General features: G+C 41.0%; 1 protein-coding gene across 4 annotated transcripts in view; it reads right to left on the bottom strand.

Annotated features, from left to right (window-relative positions):
- Positions 1-14,795, bottom strand: part of PTPRR (protein tyrosine phosphatase receptor type R) — a 294,648-nt gene that overhangs the window by 7,660 nt on the left and 272,193 nt on the right. For all 4 annotated transcript variants that reach the window (XM_030939760.1, XM_030939761.1, XM_030939763.1 and 1 more), the window contains one exon: positions 12,124-12,237. In XM_030939760.1, the coding sequence (XP_030795620.1) occupies positions 12,124-12,237 (114 nt within the window). The remainder of the gene's footprint in view (positions 1-12,123; positions 12,238-14,795) is intronic.

Below are 14,795 nucleotides of genomic sequence, written 5' to 3'. Positions count from 1 at the left end.
TGTTTGGAAGAGTCGTGGTTCACTGGTGTTGTCCTGGTGTCATTATTAATTGGGTCACCTTTCACTCTCGGAAGTACCTTGGTTTGGATGATAAGTTATTTGTTCATCCTAATGATGCCCCATGCCATGCTGTGGAAGAAAGCCATTCCCTTTATTGCAAAAGTGGTGTTAGCCACGTGGCTTGCATTTCTTTGTGCCCGCAGACTATGAACACTGTGTTTGGACAGGCCAGAGAGGACTCAGATATACTACCCTCCTATAAACGTCAGATAATCTCATATCACATTAGCCCTGCCAAACACAAAGATCAGTGTCGTCTCAGTCTCCATGCAGAGCAGCACGTAGCTGTGTCAGCTGGGGGTAAACTCAGGTTAGAAAGGGGAAAAAAATGTAGTCTTTTTTTCCCTTTGCTACTGGGAGGGTGTTTTGAAAAAACCCACTCCAGATGCCCAGGAGAGAGATTTGGCTTTTAACATGTTAAAATTTTGACCTTTTGTGACTATTCACTCACACATACAGAAAGCAACAGCCTTTCCTGTCGTACCGCCCAGCCCGTATCCGGTCTAATCAGTAGACAGAAGAAATTCTGAAGTGATGACTCACTTCTGGGCTAACAATGAAACTTATGCTCCTTTGCTTTTTATTATTTTCGAATCTGGAATTCTTTTGGTAAAGTTTGGTACAGTAAATTTAGAACAAAAGGTGTGGACGTTAATGTGCCTCCTGGGTAAAGCGCCGATAGCTTGGGCATGAGTCAAGTGAAGCTACCGTCTGCTGTGCTTAGCCGGGGTCAGCTGCAAGGTGTGTCTGGCCCCTTGGACAGAGGATTTCCCATGTCTTTATACAGATGTCATATCAAGGAGGGAGAACTTCAATGTAAATTTGGCCAATTCTGACCAGGAATTTTGAACATAGACACCTTCTCCAAAATAGATGTGTTCTAAAGTATCTGTAGGTCATAAAAATCAGCACACATCAAATAATTCAATTGATGAGTCTAACATATTTTGAGTTCCATTTTTTCCCCCTGAAATTTAGCTGTTTTCTTCTGAACACTCAAGTTAACACTTAATTAACTCCAAGCTGGGAAGAAGGAAAATGTCCCGGTAACCACTTGGAAGATTCAGTTGGCATATAAGTTTTACAAAGTAGACCTCTTGTTACAATCTCAGGAACTATAATGTCAAGTAAATCCACATCAATTTCTAGGGCTTTATCTCCAAATGTCCTTAAAATAAGTAAACCAAACTGTTGAATTCCTGATCTTCAAATGTGATCTTTGAAGTTCATTAATTAGAGGAATCTTTGTGAGTATTTGGGAATGCAGAGAACTATGGATAAATGTAAGGTTACAGTTGATAAACCTTAGACCAACAAGCAGAAACTTTAGTTTTGAAATCATTTTAACCAGGTTTTAGAAACAAAAAAATATGCTGGGGACATATATTATCCTTGGAAATTGATGGCATATATATTCTTCTGAGATTGCTGTAGTTAAAAAAGAAAAGAAAATCATCGAACTGAAGTGACTAATCAAAACATTTAAACAATGATATGACGCACATTGGAAGCATCTTTTTATCCTGTGTGGGAAGCCACAAGTGAGGCCTTTGGATGTCATTCCAATTTAAGCCCTCTAAGGTAAGGATGTACAGGCAACTACAAATTCCATCCTTGACTCTTAAAAAGAAGGATTAGACAGATAATTTCCTGTTACTCAGGAACAAAAAAAGAGGGAAAAAAAGGCCTTGGAATCAGATATTATTTTACATGTTTAACTTCCCAGGCTCTGTTTTAAAATTCTTCCAGTGTCTAGTTGCCAATGGGATTAAAAGGAAAACGATGAGGAAAAAGTTATCTGAGGTCAGTCTGCAATGAAATATGTTCCTTTCCTGCCTGCTTAGATGTCTTCTGATGGTCATGAATTGCTCCTTAGTCATACTTCTGTAATATCTATGTGCATGTGAAGCACTGTCTGATGTTAAAATATAAATATCATCTACAGTAATAAACTGAGACAGTGCATCTCTCATGAGAAAGGTGTAAATGACCTTCAATCACTATCTCAAACTGTAGAACCTTGACATACACAAGCCTAAATGAATCTTTTGTAGCAAGAGCTACATGCAGTGAAGCTGGTTGGTTTAGCTTTATAGCAATTGGTATTTTTAACTAGGTGGTATAGTTAGAACAATTTAGTGATATTTGACATTAGAAGTTTTAAGAATTATATGGAAGGGCTTTCTAAGTAATAAAAAATGATTGAACTGTGATCAATTTAGTACTAATATTATGGATCGTTTTTTCAACTATACTTTTTAAAACTTGTTGACCTATAGATGTATGGTAATCTCCTGTTAATAGAAATATGTGATGGAGGCCGGGCGCGGTGGCTCAAGCCTGTAATCCCAGCACTTTGGGAGGCCGAGGCGGGCGGATCACGAGGTCAGGAGATCAAGACCATCCTGGCTAACACAGTGAAACCCCGTCTCTACTAAAAACTACAAAAAACTAGCCGGGCGAGGTAGCGGCGCCTGTAGTCCCAGCTACCCGGGAGGCTGAGGCAGGAGAATGGCGTGAACCCGGGAGGCGGAGCTTGCAGTGAGCTGAGATCCGGCCACAGCACTCCAGCCTCAAAAAAAAAAAAAAAAGAAAAAGAAAAAGAAATATGTGATGGAGCAAAATATCCCTTTTGCAACAATGCTGGCCAACAGACAGTTCATTGTACTTATCATATTCAGATATTAATAATAAGTAATCTAAACTAAAATAATCAGAGATAAACGATTTTCCCCGGTTTATATAGCAACTTGTTTGGGGTCATTGCTGAAGGCAAGATTAAAATGTGAACTTCCTCTCCCTTCATCTTGTGTGTAACCCACTTAGGCCTCCCACTCCAGAAAACAACAGCAGAACCCCCAAAATCCAGAATTTAGTCAATCTAATTTGAGCAAAATTGAAAGTTCAGTTCAGAGTGATTTATAAAAACTTCAAAATTGGTCATGCGGCCTTGGAGATTTCCCCTTTTTTGGTTTTGAATTCTTCCTTTAGAATGAAAACTTTGGGCAATATATTCCTGAGGCTAGATTTTTTAAAAACCCACCCTTTCCTAGGAGATGTTTGGCCAATGTTATGACTATTACTGCTATCCCATTGTTCTCCACATAAACAAAGCTTCAAAGACTCAAAGAAAGCAAGAGCTGAGAGGGATCTCAGAAAGTCAGTTGGTCACTCTGCAATCACTGAATTCCAGGATGGAAAAGCATCTTGTTGAAGGACATCCACCTAAGCTTTGTTGTGAGTCAAAGAATGAATATTAACTTGCAAGCATTAAAATAAAACAATCAGGTGGAGGTCCATGAGATATCTTACTCTTTTTTTTTTTTTTTTTTTTGAGACGGAGTCTTGCTCTGCCGCCCAGGCTGGAGTGCAGTGGCCAGCTCTCAGCTCACTGCAAGCTCCGCCTCCCGGGTTCACGCCATTCTCCTGTCTCAGCCTCCCCAGTAGCTGGGACTACAGGCGCCCGCCTCGTCGCCTGGCTAGTTTTTTGTATTTTTTAGTAGAGACGGGGTTTCACCGTATTAGCCAGGATGGTCTCGATCTCCTGACCTCGTGATCCGCCCGTCTCAGCCTCCCAAAGTGCTGGGATTACAGGCTTGAGCCACCGCGCCCGGCCATCTTACTCTTGATAGTAAGATATTTCTGGCTTTTATACCAGAAAAGCTTGGAGATCACTGTTATGCCCCACATCTCCTTTTACTATGTAGACACAGAGGCCTAGAGTGGACAAATAGTCACATGGAAAATCAGGGGGCAGAGCCAGGCACCAAGCTCCTTGACATCTGGTCCAGAGATGTCTGGCATCTCATTCTTTTACTAGTCTTACCAGACAGTGTTCAGTTGCAATTGCCATACCACCCACTTCATCTTTTAATTAAAAGTGAATGCAGTGGAAATGAGGGGATGATCTATTAATGCCCTTCTAAATAAAACATTCGTGGGTGCCTTGCATTGAATTTGAACTCCTACTTGGAAAAAAAAAAAGAAATCTTATTTTAGTTCAAAATATGCTCAAAAGTATTAGTAAAAGGAGAATCACAGACTCATGAATCTGCAATGAGAACTGAGCATCTATTAATAGAAGTTGTCCCAAAGCCAATAAAAATAATGTCCTGCCAGAGAATGAGGAATCCACCAAATGGTTTTGTCATTGTTATTATACTGGAAACATCCATTCAGCATAAAACATTTGTCTCTGAACCAGACCATTTAAATTTATTACTAAAATGCAGATTTGTGACTTGAGTAGAAATTGCTTGTTCTTGTCATGTTAAATTACAATGACCAGGCATTGTAATTTTGGGGGTGGTGGTGGAAATCAAGATTTTAATCCTATCCAGTGTTCAAGCTTTTGACTGATCGGTCATGAAAGAAGCCCCATTTTCAAGTATCCAAATCACTGTCTTGTCTTTTTCATTGCTGTTAGCCATACCTGGACTCCTCAGAGAAGGCAGCTACAAGTGACAAGGGGTAGACTATAAAAATAAGATGCACAGTGTGCAGCCTTCATTGCTAGTGGTTGGAGGTTGTTAAAAAGAGTAGAAAAGGATAGAAAAAAGCCTGTGAAGCTTGTATTCTGCCGAATACAAAATATCAGCCTTCTGATATATTGGCTCTGTCTTTTCTCTCTCTTATTACACTTAGTTAGTTGCTTTTAATTAGTTGGCTCCACCCTTCCTTCCCCATCACATTTGTTTTTTTGAGACAGAGTCTCACTCTCTCGCCCAGGCTGGAGTGCAGTAGTGTGAAGTCGGCTCACCACAACTCTGCCTCCCGGGTTCCAGCGATTCTCCTGCCTCAGTCTTCTGAGTAGCTGGGACTACGGGTGTGCACCACCATGCCCGGCTAATTTTTGTCTTTAGTAGAGATGGGGTTTCACCATGTTGGCCAGGCTGGTCTTGAACTCCTGACCTCAAGTGATCCACCTGCCTCAGCCTCCCAAAGTGCTGGTACTACAGGCCTGAGACACTGTGCCCGGCCTCTTTCCTCTTTTTAGTGGTCCAGGTTCGGGCTTAAATTACTATCCCATCTCTAGTCTTCTCTTCACCACAAAGCTTCCTGAAAGAACAGCTTACCTTTATTATTACAATTTCTTTCCCTCTCATTTAGATGGCTTTTGAGGAAATTCGTCTGTGGTCAAATAAATGTGAAAAAATGCTTAAACAAAATTAAGGGAGTTTCTACACTGGGAGATTTTAGATTTTTTAATGCATTAATGCTTACTGTGAATCTCCAAGTGGGGAAGACGTCAAAGAAATACAATGTAGGGCTGGGTGCCACGGCTCATGCCTGCAGCCCCAGCACTTTGGGAGCCTGAGGCGGCTCCCAAACACTGCCTTTACTAAAAATAAAAAAAATTAGCTGGGAGTAATCCCAACAACTTGGGAGGCTGAGGCAGGATAATAGCTTAAACCTGGGAGGCGGATGTTGCAGTGGGCCGAGATCGTGCCACTGCACTCCAGCCTGGGTGACAATAAAGAAACGTGTGTGTGTGTGTGTGTGTGTGTGTCCCGAACTTAGTCGAGAACCTACTTTGCTCCTGAACACCACCAAGAGGGTTTGGCTTAGGAGGTTCTCAGTAAATAATTGTTAATTAAACTATGTCCTGAGAAGGACAATCTTGGAAACTGGGAAAGCCAGTTAAGACACCCATTTTTCTACACCCAGGTGCCTGATTCATGCTCAGTAGCAGATATCTGGTGATGCCTGTTGAATGAATGAATGTATGCAGGATTCAGGAGCACCACTCTAAGCAGAGGTCTCAGATGCCTGTTCCACAGAACACAGGATGCAGGCCCATCTATTGTGTTGGTGCAAAAATAACTGTAATAGCAAAAACCCCAATTACTTTTGGACCAACCTAATACAAACACTCATTCCATTCTAAAAATATCCTAAGACAGAGTTAGCTTCAAGGGATTGTGACCTGTGCAGTCATATGTCTCTCACCTTCTTATGCTGAGAAGGACCCTGCACTTGGGTTAATGCTTTGCTGTCACTGTCTTGAAGTATTTGATACTTTTTAATCAACAGATGTCACATTTTCATTTTATACTGGGCCTCACAAATTATGTAGCTGGTCCTGCCCAAAGTGTCCCTTGGAGCACTCTTTGGCTCTGTCTTAGTGCCTCTTGCTTTCCCAAGACAAGCCATGAGCTTGTCTAACAGTCTCCTTGATCAAAGGACCTCACCATGGTGTGTCCAGCATCTGAAGCCCTCTCTTCAATTTCCCTTCATCAAAAGCCAAGTTCTGAATGTATTCCTAATGCCGGGAGTTACACTCTCTCCAGCTACCACACTGAAAAGAACAGGTCACCTCGTTTAGATTGAAGCGTTAATAGCTTAGAAGACATAAAGTGTTACCCTATCTCCCATCCCCAGGTTCAATAAACCTTCGAAAAGGATGATTCTTTTAAAATAATCCATCCAAGATTAGCTCTTTACTAGCAGTATTTTAGACATCTGCTATACATTTTAGCATCCTCCATAGATAGATATTTTAAGAAGCAGCAATTTTTTGTCCCTCAAATTGTACTCTTAAGGCAGTTGCTGACAATGTCACTCCATCTATTCATAAAGCAGCTCTCATTTATACTAAAAACTGTTTTAAAAATTATGGTGTCCTGTTGTCATTGCATTTTGTTTTTAAGAGGTGGAGTTTTGCTATGTTGCCCAAGGTGGCCTCAAACTCCTGGGCTCATTTATTTAAATTGGCAGAGTATTATCAAAGAGATACGTTTTTGTCAAGAAGTTTTATAATAAACACATTCCAAAAGCCTATTTACTTTTATCTATAAGATTGATAAAAATCAAAGAAATAATTAGAGATCAGGTAAATGTCCCAGATTCCAATAGGTCCATTTTGTTACTTCCCAAGCTACTTGACTTCAGACAAGTTACTTGATATCTTGAAATCTTTGGTTCCTCTTTAAAAAAAAAAATGAGGCCAAGAGATGCTTCTTTTCCTTCACTTGGGTTTATTTTTGGAGTTAAATAAGTCATGTGCTTTGAAGACAGTGGTGAAGAGTTCCATGATTAAATACATTTCTGTATGTTGAATAGTGCATTCTGGAATCTCTGAAGACAGATTCAGAGCTGAAGGTAAGGATAGCCAGGAAAATCGGAATTTGTGGACAAGGTTTGAGTAAGTGATGAAGAAAGATACGCTGCAAATGCATAAGGGTAGACATTTGGATTGGCTGAGACCAGTTTTCCCTTTACTGGGATGAGCCAAAAACATGGTTAATGGCAGCAGTTAGCCACAAATTGGAATTTTAAAAATGAGGTATAATAGGAAAAAGCTGAAGGACTGGAACAAGAAGCAAGAATGATGGAGAAAAAGAAGCAAGATGAGGTGAAAGGAAAGGGATAGGTTTTCTGTTTTGCTTTTCATATAACTAGAAGAGTCTACAACAGAAGGAAGAGACAAGAAAAGGAAAACGTATGTTGATCCTGTGAAGGAAGGAGGTGAAGGAAAGACCTTTCAAAGGAAGGTTCAAGGAGAGGATCTGTTTCATAAACAACAGAAACAGCTGCTCAGAAAGAATGCAGAAAGGGTCCTGATGAAGAAATCAGAATGATTTTGATGCATATATTGGCAGTAATTCAAACCCAAGGGGGTTGGGTGCCTATAGGCTTCAGAGCAGAGAAGTTGGATCTGTTTTCAAGATCCTATCAGAAGTGAAAAGACAAGACCCGTGGGAAGACCTTGGTGGTGGCGGAAGGCCAAGGCTAAAGTTTCTGACCATTTGCTTTAGGAAGGAAGGAACAGATAGAGGAGGCATTGTGATGTGGTTTAAAAAAAAACGCATTTGTAATTCCATTTAAAACCAGAGGACAATTTGTTAGACCTGAAAGGGGAATGTGACTGGGAAGTGGAATCCAAGGTGGAGGTCAGGCTGTGAAAGCGGGCAGGGGACTTGGGAGATGGGAGGGTGAACAGGCAAGAATTAATGGTAACATAACAAGAGCCAAGAAAAAGAGAAAACCAAGCCTGTTTTTCAGCACTTTCTTCCAAGTAGGATCAGAACAGGTGTTGTTGGAGGCCAATTTGGTTTGGAGTCACTTTAGATCTACACATGTGTTTGGCATGCATGGAATTCTGGCATTAAATAAGAACACAGGACTCCATGATATGAACTGGAGTCCCCAGGTGACTTGGGGGTCTCAGGTGGCAGCCTTGTTTACAGAAGCACAGATCAGGACAGATGAAAGTCAAAGTGGGAGCAGCTCTGACTGACTGAGTGCTGCTTCTCCTCCTCAGAGGTAGGGCCCCTTTCCTGTGAGAAGACAGGCTCAAAAATTTGAAGTGAAAACTGATCCTATTCCAGCTGAGGTGGACTACATGGGATGGAAGGCAAAGGAATTTCAGGAGATTAAGACAGCAGTTAAAGAGGAGAAGGGATAATTGGAACTGATCTTTTTTATGTACAAGAAGAAAATATTTTTGGAAGCAGTTACATGTGGGGTGTGGTAAGAGGGAAGTAGGGTTGGGGGGTAAAGACAGGATAAGCAATGTAGGCTGAGTGTTCTACTAAATACACTGCAGGTTTAATGTCATGCAAATGTGACTTCAGTCCTGTGAGGTATATATTACTATTTCCAGTTTACAGGCACATGTTTAGCTTCCTTGCTATGTACAGTGATAAAAACTGTGGAAACTTGATTGAATGCTTATTACATACCAGGCATTTCACATAGGTCATACCTTTTCATCCTTACAATAACAATAGAAAATATATACTACTATTACTCCAATTTTCCAAATGAGAAAACTCATGGAGGCAGGGAGAAGAACAGTAACTTGCTCAAGGTCGTACAACCAAAAAATGGTAGAAGCAGGGATGTAAATTCAGGCAGGCAATCTTTTTCCAGAGCCCAGAATGTTAACCGCCATGATGAACTGCCTCTAGAGTTTACATGCTGACAGAAAGGGAAAATAAGAAAGAAGGAAACAAACGCAGTAGAAAACAAAGAGAGAAGATACCAAACGTAGCAGAAAACAAAGAGGAAAGATACACTTATAAAGACTTAGAGGCTACTTTTAAAAGGAGGCAAGAACATTATGGATGGGAAGGGAAAAACTAATCTGAACAGGGAAATTTGAATTTCTTTTTTTTTTTAGAGATAAGAGAAACTTCACAGATAATTTTAATAATAATAAAGATGATAATAACATAATAATCATTTATTGAGGGCTTACTATGCGCCAGACCCTATTCCAAGTGCTTTATATATATTATCTCATTTTTCAGAATAATCTTCTTATCTTTTTTATTGAAATCCCAGGACATAGTACCTAGTGCTCAAAGCATATTTGTTGGAAAAGAAATCTTGAAAGGTAATTATATGGCCTGGCAGAGTGGCTTATACCTATAATCCCAGCACTTTGGGAGGCCAAGATGTGAGGATTGTATGAGTCCAGGAGTTCAAGACTGGCCTGGGCAACATGGCAAAACCCCGTCTCTACAAAAAATACAAAAATCAGCTGAGTGTGGCACACGCTTGTAGTCCCAGGAGGTCGAGGCTACAGTGGGCCATGATCAAGCCACTGCACTGCAGCTTGGGCAACACAGCGAGGCTGTCTCCAGGAAAAAAAGAAAGGTTAGTGTATAATTTTATCTTTTTAGAAAACTCTAGGTCATAGGGCTAAAGCTCAAGGGACTCAATGCCTGTGTCCCTCTTTGTTTTATTACTTCACAGCATTTATTTCTGTCTGAAATTATCTTGGTATATTTTGCTTGTTTATTATCTTTTTCTGCTAGCATATAAATTCTCAGAGAGCAGAAAATCCTTGTTTAATGCTGTATTTGCAGCATCTAGACCAATGCCTAAGGCATATGAGGTGATTAGTAAACATTTGCTGTTTGTTGTTTGTTTTTAGAGACAGGGTCTCACTTTGTTGCTCAGGCTGGTCGCAAACTCCTGAACTCAAGGGATCCTCCTGCTTCGGCCTGCCAAAGTGCTGGGATTACAGGCGAGAGCCACTACACCTAGCCAACAACTCTTGTTCCACTGTAGTACACTGAATTACGGAGCAGAGACGCCTGCTGCTTATCGTTTTGTGCCTTCTCTGAAGTAGCATCTGTTCAGTTTCTCCATCACTAACTCAATCGTCCATTTACCCAGGCAGGCTTAGTTGTGGATCAAGGAAGAAGAGAAGTTTCCTGTTTATCTTGTTTTCTTTTTTTTTTTTTTTTTTTTTTTGAGACGGAGTCTCGCTCTGCCGCCCAGGCTGGAGTGCTGTGGCCAGATCTCAGCTCACTGCAAGCTCCGCCTCCCGGGTTCACGCCATTCTCTTGCCTCAGCCTCCCGAGTAGCTGGGACTACAGGCGCCGCCACCTCGCCCTGCTAGACTTTTTTTTGTATTTTTTAGTAGAGATGGGGTTTCACCGTGTTAGCCAGGATGGTCTCGATCTCCTGACCTCGTGATCCGCCCGTCTCGGCCTCCCAAAGTGCTGGGATTACAGGCTTGAGCCACCGCGCCCGGCCTATCTTGTTTTCAAAACGAACAGAGGTTATAACAAAGGTGATCAAACCCTATCTCTATAAAAATGACTCTTCTGTCTCACCCTCACAAGGATGGCTACTATCAAAAAAAGCAAAGCAGAAAATAAAGTGTCAGTGAAGATGTGGAGAAACTGGAACCCTTGTGTGTTGTTGGTGGGAATGTAAAATGGTGCAGCCATTGCAGAAAACACTATGATGGATTCCTCAAAAAACTAAAAATAGAATTCCATATAAGCCACCAATCCCACTTTTTGGGTATATACTCAAAAGAATTGAAAACAGGGTCTTGAACAGATATTTGCATACCCATGTTCATAGCAGCAGTATTCACAATAGTCAAAATACGGACGCAACTCAAGTGTTCATCAATGGATGAACGGATGAACAAAATATGTGATCTAAAATGGAATATTATTCAGCCTTAAAAAGGAAGGAAATTCTGACACATGCTACAACATAGATGAACCTTGAGGATGTTATGCTAAGTGAAATAAGCCAGCCACAAACAGACAAATACTGTATGACTCCACTTACATAAAAGGTGCCTAGAGCGTTTAAACTTACAGACACAGACAATAGAATGGCAGTTACCAGTTGCGCTGAGGGAGGAATGAGGAGTTTTTTAATGGGTACTGAGTTTTTCAACATGAAAAGAACTCCAGAGATTGGTTGTACAACAGTGTGAATGTACTTAACCCTAATACATTGTCCACTTACAAATGGTTAGGATGATATATTTTGCCACGTATATTTTGTCACAATTTAATAAAAACATTAAAAAATAACTTTGGGGGCCAGGTGCAGTGGCTCTCACCTATAATCCCAGCACTTTGGGAGGCCAAGGAAGGAGGATCCCTTGAGCCTAGCCATTCTAGACCAACCAGGGCAACACAGTGAGACCTTGTCTCTATAAAAAAAGTTAGCCATGTGTGGTGGTGCTCGCCTATAGTCCCAGCTACTTGGGGGGATGAGGTAGGAGGACCACATGAGCCCAGGAATTCTAGGCTGTAGTGAGCCATAATCACAACACTGCACTACAGCTTGGGTGACAAAGTGAGACTCTGTCTCAAAAAAATAATAAATAAATAAATAACTTCAGGCCAGGCATGGTGGCTCACGCCTGTAATCTCAGCACTTTGGGAAGCCCAAGTGGGAGAGTCACTTGCAGTCAAGAGTTCAAGAACAACCTGAGTAATATAACAAGAGCCCATCTCCACAAAACACTAAAAAATTTAGCCAGGCGTGGCACACACCTGTAGACCTAGCTACGTGCGGGGGCTGAGGTGCAAGGATTGCTTGAGCCCAGGAATTTGAGGCTGCAGGGAGCTGAGATTGCACCACTGCACTCCGGCCTGGGTGACAGATCAAGACCTTGTCTCAAAAAAGAGAGAAAAAAAGGCTTTTTAATATAATGCATATACTTAAGCATTTTACAAGTATCTCTATAGAGACACAGGACCTTGGAGCCTGGGGTGTTTATGTGTGAAGTCAGGCTGATGAGATCAGGCTGTGAATGGTAACAGTGCTCTGAAGGCAAGCCTCTGTGACACTCACCTATCCATACGAAGCTGACAGACAATGCTTAGTGCATCCACAACTCCTTCTTCTTTCAACTGTCGACAGCCAATGGATGTAGCAATAAAACACCCCGTTCTACCTATTCCTGCACTGAAAAGAAAAGAAAAGAAAATTAGAAAGTGGGGGAAAATGAAAAGATAAGAAACATTCTTTTACAAGAGTACTTTTAAATCTGAAACCACAGTTAAAAGTAGTATTCATGTATTGAGTATTATAAACCTGGCCCTGTGCTAAGTGCTTAAAATATATTTTTACATTTAATTATAAGTAGTAGGATGAGAGGGGTGGAGGGAAGTGATGAGTGGGGGGGACAGTAAAAAGGCATTATAATTGTTCTAGAAAAAATAAAAAATAATTAATGTCTGCACTTAGGCAAGATACAGGCAGTAGAAAGGAGGGGGAAGATTTAGACACATCACCAGTGTGAATCTGGAGGACTGGTGCTGAAGAGGGAGAAAAGCAAAAAGTCAAAGATGACTAGGCTTGGAGAGAAAGAACGGTGATGCCCTGAGGCCAAAGTGCATCCTGGAATAGGGTGAATTTGAAGGAGGCAGGGAAGGGGAGTTTGATCTTGGACATACTGATGTTGAGAAGTCTAGTGAATAATTGAGCAATTGAAGACTGGATTCATTTTAGGAGAGGGTACAGCTAGAGGCACATATTTCCAAGAGATTTGTATAGATATAATAATTGAACAGAAATACTGCCTGTTCTGTTAGGTTTATACATTCAGCTGCCTTAGATGATATGTCCATAAAAATCCACCTCACAAGCACACGTGCTCTGTCTCTGTCTGCAGTTTTAACCGCTAACAGTCTCTATGTAAAAGATTCTTTCAAATCTACATCTAGACTACCTAAATTTCCTAAACTCTAGATTGTCATTCCATCTCCTCCTTACTATTTTGGACTTGCTTCAGTTCAATGTGTCTAAATTCAATGTATCTAAAACAGAAGTATCTTTTCCCTCAATGGCATTACCAGTCAGCCACAAGTTTTCCAGCCTAGAAATCTTGGAACCATCTTTTACATCTCTCCCTTTCTCACCTCCCACATCCAACCTGTTACCACTTCTTCTATTTTCCATCTCTGCTGAGCCTGTGGGATTCATGCTTTCCTTTCTATAGACTGTACTCACGTTTTCAACATCTCCTTTTTTCATGATTAGCAGTGATCTCATTATAGTTTCCAAGTCTCAAGTCTTTTCCTGGACAAATTCTCACAGCTGCTAGGTTCATCTTTCTGAAATAGGGACTTAATTATATCATTCCCTACTCAAAACCTGTAGATGGCTCCATTAGTTATAGCATAATGCCTAACCTCTCTACTATAGTATTCATGACCTTGCAAAATCTGAATGTGACTAACTTTCAAGCCTTTTGTATTTTGCTGTCTTCCTTCCCACGTGCCACGATTTTCACTTACATAAATTGTTTGCAAAACAGCTTTTGGTTTTCCAATTTTTCTGTGTTAACAATGTTTTCTCGGTCAGAAATGCCCTCCCTCCTTTTAAAACCACAACATTGATTATTTCAAAAGGCTCAGTTCAGTATTATTCTAGTTTTTAGAAGTTTTCTTCGGCTCCCATGGTTGGAAATAATTGCTCCCCTCTTGGCACTCAAATAGCACCTATTTCTCACATTTGGCACTTGTTTCCTGTCAAACGTTGAGTGCAGAGGAATTCAGAGGAGTGGCTCCCTTTTTGTTGAAGTTTCCACAGAAAGTTCATTTCATTGAAGAAATAGGATTGGAACTGTGCCCCATGAATGGCAGGTATTTAGGCTGTCATAATTGAGGAGAATATTCTAGGTGCGACAATGATATATAACGAAAGAAGGAAAGAATTAATGAGAAACAGCAAATATGATTTGCAACAATAAGTAGAATAGCTTGTCTTGAAGAGGAAGTTATTTTAGTGGAACTGTGGGTAATAAAGATAGAAAGGTACCCTGCGATCTTATATGGAAGTCTAAGAGGTTTGTAATTCATCTGTTTTTTTTAAATAAGAATTTGATGAAGACTGTAAGCTTCCACTCTTCAGAAAAATTCACATAAGTTTACATACTCAAATGTGTTCAAATAATTTCAAGAAGTCCACTGACTTCTGCGGTTTATGCACAGGTTCAAGGTTAGGGACTTTTGCTCTAGTTTTTTTGTTGTTTGTTTTTATGACAGTCTTGCTCTGTTGCCCAGGTTGCTGAAATACGTTGGCGGGATCTTGACTCACTATAACCTCTGCCTCCTCGGTTCAAGTGATTCTCCTGCCTCCGCCTCCCAAGTAGCTGGGAGTACAGGCACATGCCACCACGCCTGGCTAATTTTTGTATTTTTAGTAGAGAGGGGGTTTCATCATATTGGCCAGGCTGGTCTTGAACTCCTGACCTCAAGTGATCCGCTCGCCTCGGCCTCCCAAAGTGCTGGGATTACAAGCGTGAGCTACCGCACCTGGCCCATTGACAAACTTTGAGCAGAGACTCTATGTAAGGTAAGACGGAGAAGGGCACAGGTAGGCCATGGTGGCGGTGAGAGCATGGGGGAGTGTGGTATGTGTGTGCATTTTACCAGCTACTTCTAAAATACATGGATGAGGTCAGAAGGGCTTGAACTATGGTGGCTGGACAGGAAATGGTGATTATGGGAGAAGCTTTG

Source organism: Rhinopithecus roxellana, chromosome 10, assembly GCF_007565055.1.
Source record: "Rhinopithecus roxellana isolate Shanxi Qingling chromosome 10, ASM756505v1, whole genome shotgun sequence".
Classification (NCBI taxonomy): Eukaryota; Metazoa; Chordata; class Mammalia; order Primates; family Cercopithecidae; genus Rhinopithecus; species Rhinopithecus roxellana.
The sequence above is the reverse complement of the archived record's forward strand: the minus strand, read 5'-3'. Positions and strand labels throughout refer to the sequence as shown.